At 44.5% G+C, this 15906-nt stretch overlaps 1 protein-coding gene and 1 non-coding gene across 2 annotated transcripts; one reads left to right on the forward strand and one right to left on the reverse strand.

Moving 5' to 3' along the window:
* Positions 1-1613: 1613 nt before the first annotated feature.
* On the forward strand, positions 1614-6724 carry LOC149336236 (uncharacterized). The gene is made up of 2 exons (XM_089552773.1): positions 1614-2313; positions 2707-6724. Exons 1-2 carry the CDS (start codon positions 2172-2174, stop codon positions 3321-3323), a joined length of 759 nt encoding a protein of 252 aa, XP_089408899.1. The 5' UTR covers positions 1614-2171; the 3' UTR covers positions 3324-6724.
* Positions 6725-12996: 6272 nt separating this feature from the next.
* Positions 12997-13070, reverse strand: TRNAT-GGU (transfer RNA threonine (anticodon GGU)). The gene has a single exon. It is a non-coding gene; the product is annotated as a tRNA-Thr (tRNA).
* Between the last annotated feature and the right edge of the window lie 2836 nt (positions 13071-15906).

Raw genomic sequence — 15906 nt, forward strand, 5'->3', positions numbered from 1 at the left:
GGGGATGAGTGTTGAATTCATGAGTGTTCATGAAGTCTTTCATGAGTGTTGAATTCAGCATCTACCATGCCATCAGCGATGGTCTGACATTCAGTTGGATATACGCTCCTCCCGACAAGGATGCGAGACCCCAGACTGTTGGCAAACAACCAGCACACATCAGCATTGATGCAATGCTTCCTGTTGAGCAGCTCCCGTCTACCAGCCTCCCCTGTGCCGTTGTAATGGGGACGGCCTACCAATCTCACCACTGGTGCTCGCGTGACTGGAGCACCTTGTGTGACCTTTTCCCCATACCTCCGGAGCCTTGCTTGTGGTAATCTTTTTTTTGTGCGCACTGTGCCCAGCGGCCAAATGTCTGCTGTTTGCTCACAAAGTCAGGTGCATCGAGCTGTGTCAAGCCAAGGGCATAGCAAGATGACTCAGATATGAAATATGGGCAGTGTAAATACATCCCGGACCGCAGTCTGACTGTGCAGAAATATGTAACTGTGCATGGGGCTTTTTGATCGACCACAGTGAGAGTTCAATTTTTCTTGATGGTGATAGTGCTCCTCTGCCGCACAATCTCTGTTTGGTTTCACTGTTTTTGCCTTCTGTGGGTGTGTTGAATGGCCTTAAATGAGTGTGTTCTTCTTGAGGTCAACCTCACAAATGTGACATGCACGCTGGCACAGCTGTTTATAAGTGTGCCTCCTTAATTCCCTATATTGTAGCTGTGGTGCCAGATGAGCTGAAATGTGTGGAGTCGTGATGTGCTCGTGTATTGCTGATGTAATCATTCAAAGTGAGACGCAGTGTATGATGTACTGCTAAGGTGTGGAAACACGTAAGTCAGATTGCTGCCTCGAGGAATGTCTCTGTAAATATGCATTCTTCATAAAATATGGCACTAGCAGCTTCTTGTTGATACAGTGAAGAAGTGTTGCTATATATAACTTCTTCATAAGACAAAGTGTGTTCACAGTGTAGAGAGACAACATTCAGATACAACTCTAGAATGAAGCGCTGCTGCTCATAGGAGGCCCTCCAGTCTATGGCGTTGATTGGCTCTCATGATGTCATGGTTTACTTCCTTGCACTTGGTAGCATGACATTGCAGGGGGCTGGCAGGTGCTAGGGGATTAACCAAGGATTAACTGTGGCATCAAGTCAAACAGGTCGAGACCACTGACTGAAGGGCCTCTGTTGGTGAACATTACTAGTTGCCTTATTCTTGGTCTGTATGCGACTAAAGTGCTGTAAAAAAATACGACATGCACCACATATAGAGGGTGTTTCACCTAAGACTTTACACAATTTGAGTTAAAGTGCTTTTTTTTCGGCATAGCATTGGCAGCGGTGTAGTACATCAGAATGCAGCTAGGGCGTGCTAACAAGCAGTCTGGTTAACTAATACTGAGTAGTTCACTTTAACTAGTATTAATGTTAGGCTCCTTATTTATTGAAAGGAGTGTAGCCTACCGTAAGTGATATCCAAATAAGTTTTTATAATTTTGAAAGCACAGTTACCCTCGGGGCTGTGGCCCAACAAATTTTGGGTACATTGCACCAAAATATGCATCTTCTTCAGTGGACGCAACTAGTCTTGAAGTAGCCAGAATTTCTTGAGCCACAGCACCGAGAGTAATCACGTTTTCGAAATTTCAGTAACTTATGTGGATATCACTTATGGTGGGCTACACACCTGTCAATATTTTAGGAGCTTAACAGTAACAGCTAAAAAGGAACTATTCAATATTAGTTAACCAGCCTGCTACATAGCACCTCTTGGTTGTGTTCTGATGCATTTCACCGCTGACAGTGCTGTGCCTAAAAAGGGCCTCTTTTAAGTCGAAAGTCCTGTTTATAAAACTTATGTAAAGTCCTAGGTGAAACATGCTGTATACTGACAACGAGTAATAGTTCGATCGGGTTCTGCAATGAGAATAGCCTCCATTACTATTTGTAGCGTATTGCAAGTCCCAATCTTATGCCATTCGGCAAGTACAGGCATTAAAAAAAAAAGAATACTCTGATATTTACAAAGAGAAATATAGCTGTATCAGCACTGCATCACTATGGCTTTCACGAAATGAACTGTCTTATCATAGTGATTAGCAGTGTATCAATTTTCCACATGTCTCACTTTTGTCTCTCTTCTTTCTCTCCTTCTCCTCTGTTTCTTATGTATGAAAGTAACAGTTGTGAAACAGGAACAGATTCAACTGCTTCCTGACCGGCCACCTTCAGTGGAGATCGATCATGCACCAGTTATGCAACCGCAAGACGTGGGACAGTCGGCATACCTGCCTGCTTCTGCGGAGATTGCAAGTATGCTCACAGAAACATTCATAATTTTTTCTTTTTTAAACAGTCTTCACCACGGCAGACTTTCATGTTTCCTATCGTAAAGTTGGCTATGGTGCAAGCTTGTCACACCTGCTATGGCCGTTAACTTGGTTCCAATGTCAGGTCATTTTTGTTATTCACTTATTTTGAGGTTGAAATCTTGGCTTTAACTGTAGGCACACCTTGATGTAGAGCGTCTTGTTTCAAAACTAGATTTTCTTTAGATTGGCCTTATGAGCCAGACGCGAATATGCCGGCGTGGCATTTGTATAAAATTGCAATGTGTGTTCTTGTGCTAATAGCCATAGCTGCTTATGAGCTGTGTCACATGGGATCCCACATGTAAAAGTAACTACTTTCCTTTTCTCAATGCAGGCATGGCCGCCACACATCAGGAGCATAGTGCACCGCCTGGACAAAATTTACAGAGCGGAACAAGCCCCACATGCCACCGTGCGACAACTGGTGATGTCTGTGGGGGTGAGATGCCGCACAAGTGCACCTACTGCAGCAAGGGCTTCATGACAAAACCTGAATTGTCGCTTCACTTCCGCTCCCACCCTGCTGAGAGGCCACACCAGTGTTGCGTCTGCAGTAACAGGTTTGCACAAAGAGGCCACTTATTGGTACATCTCCGTACCCACACTGGGGACCGTCCATACAAGTGCCACTTGTGCGGAAAGAGCTTTGCACTAAATGAGAGCCTGGAAAAGCACTTCCGCACCCACACGGGCAGCCGTCCGTTTAAGTGTGACATTTGCAACAAAGCTTTCGCAACCAGAAGCAGTCAGATTAAACACCGTCGCACCCACACAGGTGAGAAGCCGTTCCGCTGTCAGCTGTGCCCCATGGCCTTTATACAAAGTTCAAACCTGCAGAGACATTTGCGAACTCACCAAGGTGCAAAACCATTCAAGTGCAACAGCTGCGAAGAGGCATTCCGAGAGAGAAGCGAGTTGATTGCTCACAAAAAAGAAATGCACTTATTTTAATGAAGCTCTGGTGGCTTATGCCAACACTTGTTGTTGTGCTCCTTGTCACCATTATGCCAGTGCTTGCATTGACCAGTGTGTTCCCACATCAACACAATCCTTCCCCAAAACACATAGTTGGGTGTATGGCTGCGAAATATACGCGGTCATAGCTCCTCCTTGGTTGCTTTCCCTCCACAAAAAAAGCGACCTTACTAAGTTTCGCATGCATCACTGAGATGTAAATTACGGCACACACAGCATCATTTTCAGTGGGAACAAGGTTTTCAGCAGCAATAGCTGTGCAACTGTGGTGCAAGTGCAACCACTTCTGCCAGAAAGAGTATTCAAGGAACCACAGGGGGCCGAACCATTCTTCAAAGTGTCACATCCTGAATGCACGTGTTTCGATAATAAGGCCACTTATTGGTACATCTCCGTACCCATCTCCGGTTGCTATAAAATGTCATGGAACACTGATCGCTTGCATTTATCGGCCCCCATCTAGTGAAAGTGCCGAATTTATCAAGTTTGTGCGTGATCTTCTTGAATATGCTTGTATCGTAAATATCCCTGTTGTTTTGGTTGGAGACTTTAACATTGATCTTTTGACAAACAGCTCCCCGCGACGTCTTTTTTGTGAAGCCATTGATGCATTTCTCTGCACCAATGTTATTCAGTCACCAACAAGAATAACCTTAGAGAGGGACTCATTATTAGATTTATGTGTTACAAATCATGAGTTATCAAGAGTGCTATCAGGTGTGCTTACATTTGATTTGAGCGACCATCTGCCTATATTCTGTTTTTTTCCACGGGCGATAAAAAAAAGGAAGCAAGTACCAACTCCCCAGATAGTATATCGCAGTTTCAATCAAGAAAACTTAGCTAGGTTTAGATCCATGATGGAAAGCACTGCCTGGAGCGAAGTTTACAATGAGTTAAATCCTAGTATAGCATACAATATCTTTCTTCAGTTAGTAAAAAGCAAATATGATACCGCATTTCCTTTGACAGTGGGAAAAAGTCACAAAAAGTCTCGAAAGCCGTGGGTTACGAGAGAGTTATATCGACGAATTCAAACCCGTGACAGGCTTTTTGACAAATTCATCCAATCAAAAGATCCAGTCATACTTAAGGAATACAAAAAACTTAGAAATAAGTTAGGCTCTGATATTAAAAAAGCTAAGAAACAGTATTATCAGAATAAATTTTCAGCAGTCTCCAATTGCCCTAAGAAAATATGGGATTGTTTGAGCGACCTCATGGGAAGGGCGACAACCCATATTCCCAGCACATTAACATTCAATGGTGTTGAATACAGTGGCGCTGCTTTGGCAGACAAGTTTAATGCTCATTTCCTATCCTCTGGCAAATCATCTCAGAAGCAGGATAGAAATCATGAAATTGCTCAGTATATTGCCTCTCCAATTGGTAGTTCCATATTCTTGAATCCTTGCAGCGAACATGAAGTATTCACATTTCTTAGAAGCCTAGACAAATCCGCTGCGGCAGGCGCAGATGAAATTAATGCCGAGCCTATTATTGCTGTTGCCGATCTAATTAGCTTGCCCTTCCAGCATATATGTAACAACGCGTTAGTTCAAGGTATTTTTCCAGATGGTATGAAAATTGCCAGAGTGGTTGTTTTACACAAAGGTGGCCCTTATGACAATATAAACAACTACAGACCTATATCTGTACTCCCTTTGTTTTCTAAACTGCTGGAATATTTGATCAAAATCAGACTGTGTAAGTTCTTTGACGACAGACAAATTTTTGTTAACGAACAGTTCGGATTTCGTGAGAAGAAGTCAACAGAAATGGCATTGCTTAGTATAAAGGAAAAAATATTTTCTAATATGGATGACAAACAATTTACAGTTGGACTTTTTTTAGATTTCAGGAAGGCATTTGATTCAGTTAAACATGATATTTTATTTTATAAGCTACCGTTTTATGGCATTCGAGGAGTTGCCTTAAATCTGATCCGTACTTATCTTTCCGGTCGCGTTCAGTATACATGTTTGAATGGTCATCAATCACAACCTGGTCAATTAATATACGGTTTCCCGCAAGGGTCTATTTTGGGTCCAGTATTTTTCATTCTTTATATCAACGATATAATAGCCATCCCTCGAACTCCCACAATAATTTTATATGCAGATGATACCAGTGTATTTTTTTCTGGCATGCATCTTAGTAATATTCAGGCTGAGGCAAATGCATGGTTACAAGAATTGTCTTTATGGTTGAATATAAATAAACTAGAGTTAAATGTTAATAAAACAAAGCTTATTGTATTTAAGGCACGTAACAAGCCTGATAACAATGAAATTAATCTTACATTCAAAAATAGCGTAATTGAGTGTGTTTCTTCCTACAAATTTTTAGGCATAATCTTTGAAGAACACTTGAGTTGGACCCTGCATATTAATAAGATTCATGCCAGCATATCAAGGTCATTATGTGTATTATATAAACTTCGAGACCTTGTTCCGAAATGGCTGAAGTGGCAGTTATATTATACCCTAATTCAATCACATCTTCATTATTGTTTACTTGTTTGGGGATCTACAACGAAAACTAACCTCACGAGGCTGATAACATTACAGAAAAAAGCAATACGATATGTCGAAAACCTTGCATACAATGATCATACAGGTTTGTACTTCTCTAAGCATTCTATTCTAAAAGTCAATGAATTATTTGAGTTCAAACTGCTTTCTTATGTGTTTAACGATTTCAAACATAATCCCACTAAATATGTTCAATTTAACTCTAGTAGTGACGCGCCTTATCAATTAAGGCACGTCAGTTACAGAGTACCATTCGTAAGGACTAACTATGGAACCGAAATGCTTTCATATTTAATTCCCAGTCTTCTAAACAAACATACACAGGCCATAGAAATTATTCACAAATCTGTTTCCCAAAAGTCATTCAATAGAAATGCTAAAGCTTACCTCCTTTCTCGCCCGAATGATTAAAATTCTTGATGTCCCTGTTTTTCCGTCAACTCTTTCAATTCTCGTGTTTTTCTTGTTGTGATGTGCCTTGTAAATATTTACTTTAATTATGTCATTGCAAAAGTATGCACCTTCCTCCTACTTTTACCTTGTATAATTATGTGTTGTTTTTTGTAATGAGAGTGTATGAAGCTCCTGCTTCTTTTGCCGCTTGTTCTGAGCATTGTGTCGGGTGCTTGGGCCCCGTCAGGCAGAGTGCATCTGCCTTTTGCCCCTGTATCCGAGACCTTGTTGTCTAAATAAAGATCTATCTATCTATCTATCTAATGCTTTGTTTTTTCATGTAGTGATGCCACTACAGCTGTTTGTGGACATACAGTCGACGACCGAAAATTCGGACGGCTGATTTTTCGGACATGCTTGTTTATTCGGACTTTTTCGCGGCACCACGACGTGGCTCATAGAGCCAATGTATAAGAGCGCCTGAAATTTCGGATGCACCGCAACTGAGCACTCGAGTTTTGGACCTGGTTCGCACTTGCCTGAAATACCCGAATCGCCACAAAATGTGTACAGTGGAGCCTGATTGATGCAAACTGCAGGAGAGATCGAAAAATTGATTAAACAAAACGAAATTCAAGCTTAAAGGGAGCCTCTTAACTTGCGATGCTGAAATTCTGCACGATTCGGCACATTGCACCCTCGTGGTTTCGAATTCGAACTGTTCTTGAATGTCTTTGGCTGCACGAATTTGAACCGTAGTCTGAGTTCACGGAACTCATCTGTGCCGAGTCTTTCATCCCGAATACGGAAAGAGGTAGCAGCGAAGCGCGTGGGAGGCGTATGGCCTCACGGAGACTGCGAGCATGGGACGAAACGGTGGTGCATTTCAGAGCAAGGTCAGCGTACCCACTGATGTGCTTGGCAGATCTGGACCGAGGACTTCACCACCTGAGGATGAAGCGGGCAGACTACGGAGAGAAGCCTTCAGGGAAGGTAGCAAACTTGAAGGTTTATTTTATATATTTACACAATAGCGTGGAGACCAAGAGTCAGAAAAGAAGCTCTCTTGGGGTTTCAGTGGCGCACTCAGGTAACTCACAGTCATCCTCTCTACAGCTAATCGTCGTCTCCGATTTTTGGCTGCTATTGTTCGCTGGCCGCATCGAAAAAATGTCCTCCTTGATTCCCTCACTGCACCGCCCTGTGAGCTCACTACTCTCTTCCTGAGAGAGAACACCAGCCTCACGTTTCAAAATAGCCTCGGCCTCAGGGTTAGAGACGGCTGCCTTGCCTTTGTTCACATTGCCAATGCTCGCTAACGAAGCAAGTCGCTCGGCTTTGTTTTCGGCGTGGTCGCTGCAACTCATGGTTCGGTCTCGGGTCGCAATTAACTCGGCTTTCACTAAATTCCTGTGATGACCTCCATCAAATGACCTAAGGCAGGCTTTTCCCTGGTCATTGAAACCTGGAGTGTTTTTCTTCTGGGTACTGCCCTCTCGACCGCAGAAATCCGCCTCCTTCCCAGAAAGTGCATGCTCCTCTGAGCTCAAAACAGTCGCGTTGCAGCTTTCCTTATTCTTAGCCCCACACTATCCCCCGAGCCGTTATGGCTTGTGGATTTACACTTTTCGCTAGCTTTTCGACCGAAATCATCGGTCCTTGCTATCGAAGTGGCCTTTCTTTCTAGGACCAAACCTGCCCTATCCCAGCACTTCTGAGCAGCAGTTGTGTCTTCCGGCGACTGAGCGGAGCTCCTAAGTTGGTGTAGCTTACTCTCTCGTGGTGTAGCTTACCACAGTCACCTTGGCTTTTGAGATCGACTTGTGCGGAAATTCCAAAGTACATGAAAAGCGCACTTCTAGCTTTCGCATAATTTTCCGCATCCTCGCCCGACAGACGCACTAGTACATTGGTGACTTCACAGGAGAGGAAAGCCAGCAGCATAATTGACCAATAACCCCGGTCTAGCTGCTCCTCCGTACAAATTCTCTCAAACTTTTCAAGAAAGGTGCTGAAATTCTCGCCTCTTTTGAAAACACTTAACCGAGATCGCGTTGTTTGCATTTTGATCAGGATAAATTCACGTGTGAGTTCCCGCAGCTCTCTTTTGCAGTCCTTTTTCCGCTCTTCCATAGCTGCTTCATCCCACTCTCGCTTCTTTTGATCGAGCAGTTTTTTGTCGATCTCCCTTTCATGCTCCTGTCGCACTTTTTCCCGTTGTCTCTTTAGCGACTCCTGAATGTCCTCCCAACATTTGACTATCTCCTCCACGTCTGCACAGCTTGCCTCAATGGCCTCAATTAAGAGCGGTTTCCTACGGATCGACCCACAATTGATGCCCAATTCCCCGCATATCAGAGCCAGGTCCGGTTTGCACAGCTTTTTCCAGTCCATGTCTGCTCCCAAGCGACGGCTAGTCTCTACACTTTGTGGTCAGAGAAAGATTCCCAGGCAATCTCTGGAGCCACATTCCATTACCTAGGTTTACCAATCCTGATGATGTACAACCTGGCAAAACTCAAAGAGCAAGACGTGCACTTACCCATACCAGAGCCACGACACCACGCAGACCATCACACTGCTGCCATCCAGTTGATGTGTTTGGTGGTCGGGACCAAGGTCTTTACGGCATAGCGGTGAGGTGGGCAGACTACGGAGAAAAACTTTCAGGGGAGGTAGCAAAATTGAAGGTTTATTTTACATATTTATACAATAACGAGGAGACCAAGAGTCAGGAAAGAAGCTCTGTACAAACAACAGTTTGCGGCTTAAATGCAGTTCATATTATCCTGGCACCTAGCTAGGGAATCCGGTAGATGGTCGAGTGTCCAATGGGACTTTAGCCTCTTCATAGGCTCTGCCCTCCCCATGTGACCGCAGAAACACGTGCTGGCAAGGAGGAACTTTGGCGCCCTGCAGTCGCGAACTCTGGTTTGCTGCAGGCCGACCAGGCCCAAAGGGTCGTTGGCTGCTATGCGGCGACCCTGCCGTTTTGAAACACGAGATCTGACGGCTCGCACCGGTGGACTCTTCAGGAGGGAGGGACAAATCAGCCGTGTCCACCCCCGCTTTGTCGGGCTGCTCGGGGGCACACGGGCAATGGGTTGGCGCCGCCATCGCCTCTGCCATCGCCGACACTCCGGTCTCCTCCGCCGGTCCACGGGAATGCGCAGTACGGGAGAAGCGCCGCATTCAGCATCACCGGCGAAGGGGATTAGTCACCTTTGTTCACGGTGACGCCGTCGCCAGAAGCCGCCCCACACCAGCGTTTTTTGCGTCTTCTCCGAACTGCAGTGCTTTCGGTCACGGTAGCTCGATGGCACCTGTCTCGCTGGCCTGTTTCCGCTGGATGTGCCTCTGATAACAACACCGCGGCAAAATGCACCGCAACCACTCTCTTCTGTTGTAAAACCGTAAACAACTGGCATTTCGAACAAAGGCAAGCGTAGCAGGGGGCGGCAGAAAGTTAGGTGGGTGGAAGAGATTAAGAAGTTTGCAGGAATACGGTGCCCCAACTGGCAAAGGACAGGGTTAATTGGAAAGAAATGGGAGAGGCCTTTGCCCTGCAGTGGGCATAGTCAGGCTGATGATGATGATCGTTTTGCCATCTTCGTATTTTCGTTCCGGGCCCATCGTACTGCAGGCGCAGCGCAGTTCCCGCTGCAGAGTGTTCGCTTTCCTGTTTAGGCTTTGTCCCAAACTGTGCGTTCATCGGCGACATGCCGAGGGCAGCACAGCCAGGCTGAAGTCGTGAAAGCGGTCGCCGCCTGTCGTCCGTGCATGTGTCGTGCGGCAAAATATAGTCATGAGGAGATTTATAAAGTGTGTGCAATACAACTGGCTGCTTCCTTCGGCAAACAGGTAATAAGTTCGCAATTTTTTTGGTGAAGTTTGATTTTCCAGACAGCTCGATTTTTCGGTCATTTTCACAGTCCCTAGAGGGTCCGAAAAATCAGTCGTCAACTGTACCAGAACTAGAAAACTCTGCTTGTGTACTGTGCTTTCTATGTTGGTGCTCGAACACTGTTTCATAAGAAAAATGGCTTGTTTTTGATTGTAGGCCGTAGAAGTAGTTTCTAGCTTATATGTAGAAATATAAAAACTGCACCATGCCACTCTATGTTCCAGTTTGGCAAATCTCTGTTTGTTTGGATGCACACGGCTAATTTGTGTACTGCCAATTTTGTCCCCAGTATATCTGATCTCTCTCCGAAGAAGAAGAGCGTAGCTTAGGTGATAAGGTTGCATAATGTTCTCTAAGTAGCATTGTTAAACTTAAGTTTAACATGTTAATCTCATTTGGAAGAATTTTTGGCGTTACTGAACAGGATTTGCCACATTTACTTTCAGTGCTTCTTAGCAAATTACAAAACTTGCCCCGTCAAACCATTGAGATTTTGGCACTTATATGAAGATTCCTGCAATTGTTTGGCGATATATTTGCAGAAAAGATAATGCAATGCAGTGAGAAGTTTTAGAGTGTGTTTTGAGATTTCATTTTATCAACATTTGGAGGATGAGGCAATTCATGGGTGTATCCTGTGACGTTTGCTCCCGGGAATTGTTCTCTTCATGCTGGTGGTTCCTGGCATTCATTTCAATGCTTTATTAGCTCCAATAAAACTGGCGAGATTTGCCCTGCTTTTGGAAATAATGTTTTGAGGGGAAGGGAGGAACACAGGTGAAGCTCTTTGAAGCACACTGTTTTTTGAACTCTGCAACGGTATTGGCTGTGCATTTTATGTAACGCCCACACCGAGGGCAGCCGAAACGCCACTGGGCAATCCAATTTATGTGCGACTCAAGGAAGACATGATGTTCCGCGCCCTCAAACATTACATTGCCTTGCTTTTTCACGGTTAAACTGTTCAGGCTCTCAAAAAGCTTATGTGCCCTTTCCATGAACTCTGCTGTAAATTAGGCATCAACAGGAAGCCCCTGAATGGTGATGAGTGTGAGGAGTGCCACAGACACGGATTTGCTGAACACTTGTATGGCATATGTAACTCATGTCATCAAAGGGCGTCCTGCAAATGTGTTGTTCTTTAGTTTCTTTGCCAATCTGCTTTTGGGAAGTTCAAATGATGTGCTCAAATATGGCTCATAGATAGGATGGATGAGTATTCTTGACAGGCTGACATTGTTCGACTCTCAATCACAGATGACTGCTGTCACCAAATGAACTTTTGTTTCAAGCTGCTAAATTACATCTAATAGCAGCTTGCATATTGCAAGAGGTGATGATGGTTTGTGGGTTGGTGCAAAGGCTACTGGCTGAATCCAAGTTCTTGATATGCCAGGTACCATCATAACAAGAGCTGTGCTTGCCATACAAGAAGTCCTTGTATTTCCATCATCTATGAATCCAATTACGATATCTTCTAATTTATTATACATCAAATTACTTTTCAAAGGTATTTCATTCACTAGAAGACAACATTCTGTCTTGCAATGGCCAATCTTTCTTTATTGATTCTATTGCATTCATAGAACCTAGATTGATACCCGTGTCATTGGGATGTCTGCCAGCCAGTGCCTCAATGTCCTCATATGCAGCAAATGAAGCACTTCTCTGAAGAAGCGATAAGATTTTGGGGAGTGAAAGAGCAAATTGAGATCGAATTGTTCAATTTGTTTTGACCAGTGCTTTTTGGATTTTGGAAAAGAGTAGAGCCTGATCTGAAAAAAGGCCTTGTAGCAAATGCGGTTCGAGCTTGTTTAGAGCTTCCTGATGTGTGACTCGCCTTGTCTCATGACTTAATTTAATCCGGTCCAGTGCTTTTCTGTATTTGTCGCTTCAAGAATGCAGTTTCCCAATCCGCTTTAGGATTTGAGGGGTGTATGCAGATGTGCATCTCCTCCCTCCTCTTTTTGGTGTTTCCGATGCAGATGTCACCGTTGCATGTCCAGCACTGGCCTGTCTGGTACCACTGAGGCTACTGGGCCAAGCTTCAGCTGAAAAAATATGAAAGAAAACAAAGAGACATCTTTTTGTCAGCCTCATATAGAGCAACCTGGATCCCACACAAATTACTATTAGGGTGGAATCACAGGGCAACTAATTGTCCACCATGCAATGCCATGTCATCTTTTGTTTGAAGTGATGAATGCACTCAGGCAGAAATGAGCATTCACAGGCGAAGTTTATCATGTAGTGGTTGGAATAGTTTACCATCAAAGGACCACAATGTCACAACCACAGAAATTCAAAGTGGCAAGAAAGCATTCCATCAAAGAACATGCAAAATTTCATGAAACATTGAAAAAAAAGTAACAACCCTTGCAAAGCAATTGTTTCTGTACTAGTTAATACTCGGCTACATAAGCCAAATTTACAAAATTGCGATTGCGGCACATTGTATTTCCTCGTGTATCTCGTTCAGCTGCTGCGCCATCATTTACATGCGCCACATCAAGTCTGGTGGTGCCATGCCCAATGCAGGCTGTGGACAGGCAAGCCGCACCCACTATCATCTTAGGCTGCTTTTGTTAGCTGCAGCTGGGGGGTGTTGTATCAAGTGCAGGTGGCGGGGGATGTCTCCCCGCAATTCAACTGCCTACGCTTCAGATGTTCCCATTCACTGCTGAACTCGACTTGCCCTGCTCGATCTACTCATAATAAGGGAGTAAATTACTCATTGGCATCCACCCAAGCGCAGCCATACGGCTACAAAGGAAAGCTATACAGCTTTCTCAGAAACTTCGTAGTTAAAGAAAAATTCGTCCTGGTCCGGGGTTCGAACCCGGGACCACTGCTTCACCAGAGCAGTCGCTCTACCAACTGAGCTAACCGGGACGGTAAGCTTATGGTAGGGCGAGAGCAAATTGATCAATAACTCGAAGTGGGAACAGTGTTTGGTCAAATGTTTGGTCAGTGTTTGGTCAAACATTTGACCAAACACTGTTCCCACTTCGAGTTATTGATCAATTCGCTCTCGCCCTACCATAAGCTTACCGTCCCGGTTAGCTCAGTTGGTAGAGCGACTGCTCCGGTGAAGCGGTGGTCCCGGGTTCGAACCCCAGACCAGGACGAATTTTTCTTTAACTACGAAGTTTCTGAGAAAGCTGTATAGCTTTCCTTTGTAGCCGTATGGCTGCGCTTGGGTGGATGCCAATGAGTAATTTATTCCCTTATTACAAATTTTCTCCACCTTGGGGGATTCCCCTAAACATTTGACCAAACACTGTTCCCACTTCGAGTTATTGATCAATTCGCTCTCGCCCTACCATAAGCTTACCGTCCCGGTTAGCTCAGTTGGTAGAGCGACTGCTCCGGTGAAGCGGTGGTCCCGGGTTCGAACCTCGGACCAGGACGAATTTTTCTTTAACTACGAAGTTTCTGAGAAAGCTGTATAGCTTTCCTTTGTAGCCGTATGGCTGCGCTTGGGTGGATGCCAGTGAGTAATTTACTCCCTTATTACAAATTTTGTCCACCTTGGGGGATTCCCCTAAACATTTGACCAATCGATCTACTCATGTCTGGCAGATTAACGCGATACCTATGCTGTCCTGGCACATTCCTCTCATCCGACATGCCAGAAAGTTTAAGACGAGTCACATTAATGTAAACGTGCCTGTGACACAACTGGCATCACCAGTGCTCTATATATGTTGCATTATCAGCAAATTAAAAACTTTGTCAACAGAGTGGCTATAGGTGCGCCTATAACTATAGTTTTTGTTGTAAAAACAATAAACCGCTAAAGTATTTACACAGCTGTGTCTGAACAATGTATACATTTTCATGAAATGCATGAGTTATGCAAATGGGAGAATCAAGAAAATTTTTTGCATGAAAGTAAAACTTATGCTCTACTGCAGATCTGTCAATATCCATCGCGAAAATATCAAGGTTACTGGTCCATAAATTTTTACGCTGATGGAAGAGAGAGCATTTTGCAATAAACTCTCATGTTTTCTTGGTGCACTTACCATAGGGTTAGTAGTCCCATGGTGCTGTGGTAGGTACTCTGATGGGTGTGCAATTGGGCTAGCACTTATCGAAAAAGAATAAGTATACACTGTAGGAGGCTTGAAACCAGGTGTTTTGATGCTCAGGTGCAATTTTTTTTAACTAATTCTGCAGTGCGTATGTGAAAAGAATTAAGGGGGAGCGAACGAAGATATATGGGAGACATTCGCTTTCCGTAAAACCTTTATCCACAAGAACGAACTGCTACAAATATTCCTATTTTCCTAGAACTATTACCGAATGGAACAACCTTGCTGGTCATATAGTCGAAGAGAATAATTTGTCCCATTTTGAGGCGCTGCTGCAACAAGTGACGAAATTTTGAATGTTCGGTTGATGAGTAATTTGTTGAGATTTACTTAATTATAACCTGTTATATGCTTGGCTCTATGACTGCAGTATATATATTCTGAGGTTGTGAAACGATACAGTACAGTGTGATGTAGTAATTTCGCTGCTGGTGACGCCTTGTCTGCTGTATTTTCTTTTTTTGTCCTTTGGTGTTACACAAATTATGTACCCACCTGCGATGGTCTTATTGTTCAAGACCGCAGTATATATAAATAAATAAAAAGTAAAAGAAAAAAGTGTTCCTGCGCAAAAGGCGCTGCCTCTCCCGTAAAGATTCCACAGCGCCCTCGGCTTCCCTTCTCCCAGCCGGCGGAAGCGCCGCGAAATCACGAAAAAGCCACGACGAAAAACGCGAAACTGTTTCTGGGAGCTTTCGCAGACACGACAGCAAGGCACGTGATAAGAGATACGTCACGAGATAGGAATACTGCGGAGCGCTCGGTGAGCGTCATGGACAGCCAGGGTGGAGGGTTGACGGATATTTACAATGCTGGCGGCAGGCTGTGCCATGTGAAAGCGTTGGCTGTAAGGGCAGCACTACGCTACACAGTGGTTTCGAGCAACGCTTCCACGAAGCACACTGGAGAGTTGAGCACGGATATCGCCAATAAAAGCTGCCCGTGCATCTAAAAAGCAACTCCGACGGCCTTTCTGTATACAGCTCACGGCGCGCTTTCGTGAGGCCTGCGGGATCTTTTTAGATGCGACGCTCACAACGCGGCTGCAGAAAACACGCACGTAATGTATATATGCAAGCACTAAATTCCGCAAAAACTAAACTAAACTGAACGTTAATGTTGCTCCCGTCTGGCGACGTTAGGTGGTGCGCAAGTTGGAATAACCATATACAAAATAGGCTCTGAGGGCACGAAAATCTGAGGGGATTAGCTCTTTAAAGCCAGTGAGACACAAGGTTAAGCCAAGCAGTGAGGCACCGGTCCCACGTTTAAGAAAGGCGACGCCGCGTCGGGCCATCTCAAACTTCAACATGGCTCCTTAATTTTGCTTTAGTGAGCGTAAATGCACTTATCAAACGCATCTCACAAAAGCAAATTCCGCTCCAGTAAAGCGCACCAGGTGAAATTCGTCGTATTCCATCGAGAATTCCAAATCGCAACGGTCAACGGCGACCAGAACAAAGGCACGAAGGGCTAACGGTTTTGTGAACTGTGGTGGGCAGGAACACAGAAGAGTCGTTGTCTACTCTTGCCAGATGTGCTGCACCACTCTGCGCTGCACGTGTGTACGCCGCGACGGCAGCGTCGCGCACATAAAGCTTAATTTCTCCTACTTTCGCTCGCGCGGTCGT

Source organism: Amblyomma mixtum, chromosome 7 (genome assembly GCF_055824585.1).
Source record: "Amblyomma mixtum isolate Tamu chromosome 7, ASM5582458v1, whole genome shotgun sequence".
Classification (NCBI taxonomy): Eukaryota; Metazoa; Arthropoda; class Arachnida; order Ixodida; family Ixodidae; genus Amblyomma; species Amblyomma mixtum.